The sequence below is a fragment of the Saccopteryx bilineata genome, chromosome 6, assembly GCF_036850765.1.
Source record: "Saccopteryx bilineata isolate mSacBil1 chromosome 6, mSacBil1_pri_phased_curated, whole genome shotgun sequence".
NCBI classification, from domain to species: domain Eukaryota; kingdom Metazoa; phylum Chordata; class Mammalia; order Chiroptera; family Emballonuridae; genus Saccopteryx; species Saccopteryx bilineata.
In genome coordinates, this window is record NC_089495.1 from 53,496,132 (window position 1) to 53,506,240 (window position 10,109).

The 10,109-nt window shown below is 42.7% G+C and overlaps 1 protein-coding gene across 3 annotated transcripts in view; it reads right to left on the reverse strand.

The window, feature by feature from the left end:
* Positions 1-9,468, reverse strand: part of HS6ST3 (heparan sulfate 6-O-sulfotransferase 3) — a 925,875-nt gene extending 916,407 nt beyond the window's left edge. For all 3 annotated transcript variants that reach the window (XR_010726142.1, XR_010726141.1, XM_066236204.1), the window contains exon 1: positions 8,762-9,468. Coding sequence is in view for 1 of the 3 variants with exons in the window: in XM_066236204.1 (XP_066092301.1) it covers positions 8,762-9,468 (707 nt within the window). In the remaining 2 variants the exon portion in view is untranslated. The remainder of the gene's footprint in view (positions 1-8,761) is intronic.
* Between the last annotated feature and the right edge of the window lie 641 nt (positions 9,469-10,109).

Genomic DNA, 10,109 nt, shown 5'->3' on the forward strand with positions numbered 1-10,109 from the left:
TAAAAAAGCATCAGCAGCATTTAAGTAAACCAATGCTCCAAGTCAGATAGCCTCCTAGTAGTTGATTACTTCCCATAAATGTACTAAGGAGAAAAACATTGCATATAAAATAAATGTCTAGCCTCTACTTTCCTTATTACCTTCTCTCTGTTTCAGTTCTTTTAGGATTTCATTCTTCATCTTGACTACTTTTGTCCTTCTTCTCTCCCTCCTCTGTAGCATCCTTCTAATTTACACTCCGCATTCACTGTCGCTCTCTCTTCCTTGGGACGTCACGTTGTTCTTTACTGTACTGTACTGATCTTACCTTGAAATTTCCACACACAGGTTAAGTTACTGCATATCTATCTTTAAAGTCATGTTTATGCTTCTGTCTAGCTCTATGCTTTCACTTTTGAAGTAAACCTATAAAATTCTACAAATTCCTAATTAAAGTCCACAAAATATAGAAGCTATCATCCAGGTTTACAGTCATACATCCATAACCTTGAATTCTTTGGAAGAAATATTCTGTAAAATTTAACAAATAAATTTGGAGGACATCCAGGTAGTTAGCATTTCTTCCCTCTTATGTTTATAAAGAAACTGGAAGGCAGGAGCGACCATGAAACATACAGTGTTAAATGCAAGATTCTGACAACAAATAATACAATACTTAGCAATAAAAGCACAGTAAGATATTAATAAGAGCAATGAACTACAAATATTTATGTGCCCACAGGCAACTAATTCAACTTCACTGCAGGATTGCTTCAGTTATTAATTTAGTTGTGTGTGCTTAAACATTTTTTGTTGCTGTTTCATTAATTTCCCATTAAAAAAATAAAATGATATGCTGAAGAAAAAAACCACAAGTTTCCATTCAACAATATTCATTAAGCGCCCATTGAGTGTTCATGGTATCTTAAGAATTAACATTTACTTTTATCATTCATGGCTTTAAAAGCTTGCAAATTCATTTTTGGATCATTCAGGATGAAAAGTTCCAGATTCCAAAAGAAGAGTACAGGTTTATTTATCATTTTGATTTTACACAAAATATCACAAGCATATAAGATGAGTTCAGTGAGAAAATAACAGCTAACTCTTCTATGTGTCAGGCTCTGTGGCTTTCACCATGAGATAGAGCTATTCCCCTCATTTTCCAGAAAGAAAATTGAAGTATGAAGGTAGAGGTAACTGACTTATTCAGGGTTAAATGACAGTAAGTGGTTGAGCCAAATTAAACTCTAGATAGTTTGACTTCACAGTGCATGCTCTTAAACATTATCCTAATTACATTCACAAATTGAGCATCAGCACAATTCTCAGTGGGTGATAAGTTTGTCATTGATGTCTTCCAATTTCTCTTGAAGACTTTTTTTTCTAACTCAGGGTCTCCTCCCTTTGCTCTCCAAAGTCACAATCACTAGCCACAACCACCTCAACCCTCTAATTTTGACCAGGAGTAATCCAGAGTCCACATTATTTATACTTTTTTACCTTCCCATTGTACATCAAAGTTGCCAACCTCTCCATTAAGGGTATTTTTCCGAAAGTAAAACTGAATGATGAGATTAACCTTTCCATGAGGCAAGCCCATGATTTTGTGACTCATGACAACAGAGAAACCTCCTCAAATGTTCCAATAAGCCCTGGCCTCTACACTTACTTTTACTCCTCTTTTAAAGAATCGGGGGAGTTGATATGTTGTTAATTATGGAAGACAACTACGAACAATTTATATTAGACTTAAGAATTTGCACCTGAAAGAAGAAAAGTCTGATACCAAACGTTTGATAATTCTGCCTTTAAAAAAACCCATCCTCTTGTCAAATTATGCTATTTTTACAAGGTAATCTAGAACATATGATATATTTTTAGCTGACATTTACTGAGCATCTTCTATAGGTCAGTGCCTGTGCTGGACACTCTACATGTGTTTTACTGTGCAACTATATTTGCTAGAGAAAGATATAAACAAATAACATTGTCTTAAGTTAAATATTTAGTACACTTCCCAATATATAGTTAAATTCTTAACTATAATTAAAATAAAGTTGTTTCAGCCAATTAAAACCAACAGAGAATAAATACACGATATCCATAATTTAACAAACTAAAAAACAAGATAAATGATTACTATAAAATACTAATTTGGGTTCCCCATTTAATTGTTTTCATACTAAACCTATTTCTTGGCCCAATAATGACTTTATTTCATGACTCTTAAAATCACATTAGAATTTGCCAGTCTCAATTAAACCTGTTTAATTCATTATCAAACATAAATGACTTTTAAATGCTATAAGCCTCTGATTGTCCTTAGTCAAAATGAGATGATAATAATTAGCTAGGAAAATAATAATATTCGAGTCCAAGATTAAGCAAATTCACATTGTTAGTGGCTAAATTAACCTAGCTTCCAATTATTACATGAACATTTATATTTCCCTAAAATCAATCCTTTCAAAAATCCCAAGGTAACCAGCAAGAAAAAGGCAGAAAAATAAATCATCTATTACCATTTACCACTTTCAGCCTTATCTCCACAACTCAAAAAACTGAATGAGTTTAATTCAACCTCTGATTTATATAGCAAATATTGGTGGTTTGAACCAGAAACAATACATTAAGAAGAAACCCTGAAATGAACATAGAAGTGAATATGGCATATAGGCAAAACAATCTCCTATCTCCTGAATTTTATACTGCACACAAACTTCATGGTAAAAAATGAACCCTTGCAGGTTTTTTTGTTTTGTTTTGTTTTTAAAGATTTTTATTTGTTAATTTTAGAGAGAAGTGGGGTAGGAGCAGGAAACAACTCCCATATGTGCCTTGACCAGGCAAGCCCAGGGTTCCAAAGCTGCGACCTTAGTGTTCCAGGTCGATGCTTTATCCTCTGCGCCACCACAGGTCAGGCCAACCCTTGCAGTTTAACATTTCTAATTAGAAGAGACATCAAAAAGATTATGCTTTACAAAGCAGTATGCGCCATAATATTCTAGATTGCCTTTGAAACAGAGCTCTGCAGGCTCCTTATATATTTTAGTCTGCTGTCTACAGGAAAAGCAATAACCAGATGATGTTTCAAAGTGCTTATGGTTTTTGGTGGCAAGTTGTGTTATATTTTCTCATCTTACTTTTTCTTACTTATTACTAAGAACAAACATTCTAGTACACAAGATCTATTTGTTGCTCTTGGCCTTGAATGTACAAACCAGTCTATACCATCAGACTGTGTTTGATTAAAAATTTCCTTGTTAGAAATATTTACAAATGATGGAGAACTGTCTCGTTCATTTGTACTCCTTTTCTTTCCTCCTTTTTTTTGGGGGGGGGGGAGGTTGGCTTTGGTTTCTCTGCATGAGGTAGAAAAGGGGAGGAAAAAAATACCCTGAATTCAGCTTAGATTATAATGCAAAACTTAAAATAAAAGGCCATACAGGCTTGGGCTCCTCCCCAGAAAGGATTTCCTTTTACTACATCAGTAGTCGATCTAAAGTTTTCATTGCTATGGAACATGCCACCACAAAAGAGTTCATTCTCATTTTAGACAGTTACAAATTATATCAAGTTCTTCTTACTCTGACTTAAAACCCTTATCCCAACACTTCTTTCTGACTTATCCTAATTCTGTTCTTTGGAAAAATATAGAACAAGTCTCCTCCATCTTCCACATCTTCCTACATTGAGAATTTAAAGGTAACTTTTATGTCTCTCTTTCTTTTTCCCCTCCCCTCTATTAAATATTATCAGTTCCTTCAATTATTCCTCATATGGAATGGTTCACAGATGCTGCAAACAAATTAGAGCTGTAGTTTGACTTAAATTTTTCCCTAAATAGAATGCAAAAAACAGATCTGAAGGTTCATTTATTTCTTATTTACACCTAAAATTGACACAAATGGGAAGAATGTCTAAGAAGTCTAGAACCCAATGGTCCACTCAAGAGCCATGTCTATGCTAGCTGCCCTTCTCATAATCACACATACTCACACACACCAGTCATGTGACACAAGGTGGATCAGAGACCCCCCATCTCTTTCGCCATGCTAATTAGCTGTAAGAATAGTCACAAGTTCCTACCTGAACTAGAGTCATTCCCCAAAGTTCCAAACTGGAATTCAGAGAGGACTTGCTTTCCTCTCAGCTTATGGAGATATTAGATATGATAGCCACTTACTCATTACATGGAATAAGCCCATTTGACAGAATGAGGTCAATATGCAAAAGAGTATAAGGAGAAAGACCCCAAATCTCCAAATCCAGTTATTCTTGAAACTAATTCTACCCCTACCTTTCCTATGATCTGGTTATTAGGCCAGTAATTTCCCTCTGACTGAACTGAGTTTGAGTTAGGCTTGTAGCATTTGAAGGATAGAGGGTCCTATATAATACAATACAGTGTGTCCGTAAAGTCATGGTGCACTTTTGACCGGTCACAGGAAAGCAACAAAAGACAACAGAAATGTGAAATCTGCACCAAATAAAGGGAAAACCCTTCCAGTTTCTGTAGGATGATGTGGCAGCATGTACATATGCACAGATGATGACGGAACACTGTGTATACAGCCAACGGCCATGCCAGTAGAGATGTGGATGGTACACAGGAAAGTTCAGTGTGTTCTGTGGCTCACTAAATTCAAATCCGTGATCAAAGTGAAACGTGAATATCTGCGCGTTTATAACAAAGCGCCACCACATAGGAATAACATTACTCGGTGGGATAAGCAGTTGAAGGAAACCGGCAGTTTGGTGGAGAAACCCCGTTCTGGTAGGCCATCAGTCAGTGATGAGTCTGTAGAGGCCATACGGGATAGCTACCTAAGGAGCCCTAAAAAATCTGTGTGTGAGGCCACATTGAACTGCACTGAATAGGTATGAAACTGGGAGAGTTTTCCTTTTATTTGGTGCAGATTTCACATTTCTATCGTCTTTTGTTGCTTTCCTGTGACCAGTCAAAAGTGCACCATGACTTTACGGACACACTGTATTTATAAGTTTCCAACCACTCTAACAGGACCAACAGAATACAGGTCATAAATGAGAAAAATTACCATCCTACCCTACAAAAATTTTGGATAAAATCTTTTTCCAGCATTATTGAAGAATGAGAATAATACTTACCAAAGAAGATCAAGGTCTATTTTACTTAAGAGCTTAAGCTCATAGGGCTGACACTGTTTGTCCAAAACTATATTCCTAGAACTATCATAGTGTCTGGCACACAGAAGGTACATAAGACCCCCTCCACTATACTTGTCATAGCAAACAGTATGCAAAACATTGCATATCGATTACTAAAATGAAGATGTGAGTGCCCTGGGAAAAATTTAGGCATATCATTTCACCCTCTTCAGATTAGATTACCCATTCACCATACAAATGGTGGGACTAGATTATCTCTTCAGTCCTTTTTTATCCATAAAATGTTACGATTCTATCCATGCTCAACAATGGTAAAGAAGAGTCTTCTAAAGACCTAGGCATGCTTAGGGAGAAAACATACAGTGAAAAAAAAAATACGTAACTGGGGAAAAAAAGCAAAAGAGAAATAAGAAGAACCAATCATCAGTGAATGACAAAAGAGCTCATCAGATGTGCCATAGGATTAGCTTCTTATCCTATTCTAACCAATTTCTGTGGTTAGAAAGGCCCTCTGTGCTGAATCCAAACTGCCAGCCACCAAGTCTTTCTCCTCCCTGGGTCTTATAATCCCTGTGATGGCTCCTTCAACTCCATGATGCATCTGCTTTTAGAGTTGGCTTCCCACTTCCCATCTCCTCCCAGTCATTCCACACAGTGTTTCTTGTCACCAACAGATGATATTCCCAATTACATTGTATATACCCCCCGATCCTTGTTTCCTATCCTGTCCCCTGCAATATCTGTCTGATGCCCAAATGTCCCTAATTTTTCATTTAGTTCTGATGTTTTAAACTTAGGGTTCTGTCTCAATATAAACATCATAAAATGGTATCTCTATAAATTACTGTGAACCATTTACACTAAGCGGCTCTATGGAACTGACCTCAGATCTTCCTGTGAAAGAAGGCCTTGCTAGGGAAAATATTCTTATTACAGTTAACAATCCATGTCTTTATAGTAATACTTACATACCTTCATATTGAGTACTTTATACCAGCACATTATACATTTTGCATGCATTTTCTCACTTAGTTGTCATAACACCTCTGTGAGAGAAGTACTAGTAATTACTTATGCTTTTAAGATAAAAAATCTGAGGTTCAAAATGAGTAACTTATTCCTGTTTCTATAGCTAGTAAGCAAAGAGCTATATCCATCAGACTCCAGAATCCTTGCACTGACCCATTACATGACTCACAACGGTACTGATCCCTGTGAGAAATGGGGGACCTGGAGAGGGGCTCCAACTGGGGGGTACAAAAAGCAAAGAGACTAGGGAACTAAAATCATCTACATGATCTACTTCTTGATTTTGCTTTGAGTCAGCCTATTAGAAAAAGAACTTTGTTCCCATTATGTAGCAATAGGTTATCTGCCATTTTGTATTGTGAAAATGTATCCTCCATTATCCAAGCTAAACTAATTGACTGTAGAATGCCATACACAGACATTCCAATCACAGAGACTAACTCAGTCTTCTATGTGAGGAAGATGCTATTGAACATCTCTTCAATTTTTTTCTCTATAGCTTTTTATGCAGGGCATCTTACATAAACCACAACTATTCTTTCCTTCAGCATCTGGAGAAGAAAAGTAACTGAAAATGTCAGAGAGGGGAGAGAGGGGTGAGAAAGAAAAAGAAGAAAGACTATAAAAAGTGCCACCCAAAAAAATATACTACCACTAAAATTAAAATAAAGTGAACCAGTGCAAGGGAATTGTCTGATAACTTCTGAATCAGGAAGAAATGAATGTTCATGTCCCACTGCTAATCAAAGAAAAGCATTTGTGCAATAGAAACCATACATTTGAATAGACAAGGTGGAATTTTCCTACATCACAGAGTATAGAAATGTTGGGTATTCCCTTTAGAAGTGAGACCTTACAGCTATTATCTATGCTGGATCTGTAGCAGCAGCATTGTTTCATCATTAAGCAAAAATCCCATTACTTTTAGATTCCATAATCTCTAATTCCTCCAAAACCTTCATCTATTCACTAAGACTTTTGGATGCATTGGTAGAAAATAATGCTAAAACCTATTTCAGGGACATTAGATGTTTCTGTGTGATGGTCAAAGTCTATAATTTTTGGTGAAATGGAAGCTGGGAATCAGCCTAACAAACTATTTGGGGTCCTTCAGGAATTAATACATAGAGATCAAAATCCCAAAAGCATAATTTTGGGTAAAATGTAGCAGAGTTCCCCTCACACTGAAATAAAAGTCTGGAAGTAATAATTAATTGAAAATTTATTTTAAGCTGAAATAGAAGAGAAGGATTTGAAATACCACACAATTAGATATATTTAAAAGTAAAAAAGTCCTTAAACTATACTAAGGAAGTTTAATGCCTTCATTCCAAGTCTAACCAGTTTTCATTCTAACCAATTTCCATTAAACCCATGAAAGGCGCAGGAAGGAGAGAAAGCATTTGAAAAACTGCCAGCGTAAAAAAATTCCATAATGAAATTTTGCTTCATTCTTGGAGAAATGAAGTACAATTAGATGCTTCAGTGATGGTGAATTCCAGAATCTGGGTAGCTGCCAGTAAATGAAGCTTTTCCATAATGTCAAATGCAAACGCTAACTGATACCAACATATTGAGCTTGAGTTTTTAAATTCCTATCTCTTTACACCAAATTGTTTGAAACCTTTGAGATAAAAACTTCAATAAACTAGTGTTCCGAGCTTTTAATATTTTAGTCCCTTGAGCAAGCATGTCAGATTAATCTTCAAATTGCAATGGGCAGAAAGAACAGTCAACCAAATTCCTAAACCCATGCCTCTCTCAAAGGATGTTAATAATGTAAGCAGTTTCATTAGCTATTAAGATGTCAAATTTCCTAATTCTTAGCTGTATTTCTATTGGGGGGGGGTGGCATTCTATCCTGAAAGGAAGGGAGTTTACTTATTATATCTTTGTATGCACTTAGCATTTAGCACAATGCCAGGCACACAGTAGGCACTTAAATACTTTTGGAAAGAGTTGATGGACTGGCCTAGGGGAAAGTGAAAATCTTGCTGAGAACAAACATGAGTCAAAATCCTGGCATGGCTCAGCAACAAAAACCATCTCCAGACTTAAGGTTACCAAGGTAGAGCAGGAATTTGAACACGTATCTTCAAAGTGCCATCAACAGGACTGTCTCCTGAGCTGGACAACAGCCACCCCAGAGCCACACACAGCTTCGCCAAGCCTGGAAAACTCCTGCCCTGCCTCGCTACTCTCCACTCCTCGCCTTTTACTGGGTTTCCACTCACAGAACTTAGGAACAAGATTCCCCCTCGCTCATCTAACTCAGGCCTCCTTGCCGTTCCAAGGTTTCCCGAGCATCTGTGCCCAGGGACGCCAGACCGAGCTAGGCACAGGGAAGGACAGACACGACGGCCCCGGACGCCTCTGAAGGTGAAAGGGGGTGGAGAGCGATGGGAGCGGAAAGAGGACACAATTCGAGACCAGAGCACCGTTCCGAGGGTTCTTATCCCCTCCCCAGCCTCTGCCCCAACCGCTAGGAGACGCTGGGGCACCACCAAGCCCGCCCAGGCAGCGCGGGCGGCCGGGAGCCGGGACGGAGGAGAGGAGGGCGGGAGGGGGGCAGGGAGCCGGATGGGGCCGGGGACGGTACCTCGTGTGGCTGTGGTTGCGAGGAAAGTCCTTCTTCTCCATGATGGCCGGCACGCAGTTGGTGAGCTCCGTCCAGTCGGCGTGCAGCCCGCAGCTCCAGCCGGTGGAGAAGCGGGAGAAGAGCCACGTCTCCTTCTTGCCGGGCCTGTGGCAGGTGCACTTCTTCTGGCCCGTTTTGCAGCTGCAGGGCTGCTCCAGCCGGATGTTCTTCACCAGGTGCCGGCCGAACGTGGTGCCCCCGGTCTTCTGGATGTGCAGGAACACGATCACGTCGCGCCCTTTGATGTCGAAGTCCACGAAGCGGGTCAGGTCCTTCGGGGTGAAGTTAAATCTCGGCACGAACCTGGGCAGCGAGCCGTTGTCGGGAGCCTCGGGGTCCGGCTCCTCTTCCTCCTCTCCCTCCTCCTCCTCCCCCGCGTCCCCGGGCTCCTCGTCCTCGCCTTCGGGCGCCACGTCCCCCCGCGGGCCCTCGGGCGCTCCCCGGGGCGGCAGGGCCGGCTGGGGCCGCCGCTCCCGCTCCTCGAGCCGCGCCTGTGCCCGGCGGGCGGGACCCGGGGCGGCCGGCTGGCCGGCCCCCGCGGCGCGCGGCTGCTCCGCGAAGTTGGCGCAGGAGCTGGTGCAGGAGGGGGACACGTACTGGTACATGATGACCACGAAGAGGAGAGTGAGCACCGGCGTCAGCAGCCACTTGTTGAACCTTTCATCCATGGTCCCGCTCAGGCCGGCAGGCAGGGCGGCGGCGGCAGCGGCGCGGACGGGAGCCCGCTCGGAAGTTTCGGGGACGGAGGGGCGCGGCTCCGAGCCCGCCGCTCCTCCATGCCCCTGACGCCCAGGCGTCCGGCTGGCTGGCGGCCCCGCGGCACTCCCGCGCCCGAGACGAGCGGAGCCGGGCCTTCGGACCGAGCGGGGAGGCGGGCGCCCGCGCGTGCGGCGGCTGCGGCTGCGGCGCGGAGCGCCCGGCGCTCCCGGGAGCGCCCGGCTCGGCCCCCTTCCCGCTCCGGCCGGGGCGCCGGGCGCGCTCTCAGGCGACGCGAGGCAGCCCGCCGCCCGCGCCCAGGCGCAGAGGAGAGCGGCTCCGGTCCAGGACCTGCCCCGGGCAGTCGAGCAGCGGCGGCCGCGACCGCGGGGGCTGCATGAGGCTCGCCAGGGCGCCGGCCAAGGGCGAAGGCGCGGCCCGACCCCGCAGCCCCGGGCCGGCCGCGGGCACCGCTGCCCGCACACGCGCCGGGAGCCTTTGCCCTGAGGTCGGGAGACGCCAGACGCGGGAGGCGCGAGGGCGGACGGCGCCCCCAGCAAGTTTGCAGAGAGCCCCCGCGGACGCTGCGGACGAGGCGCCGGTGCGGAGCTCC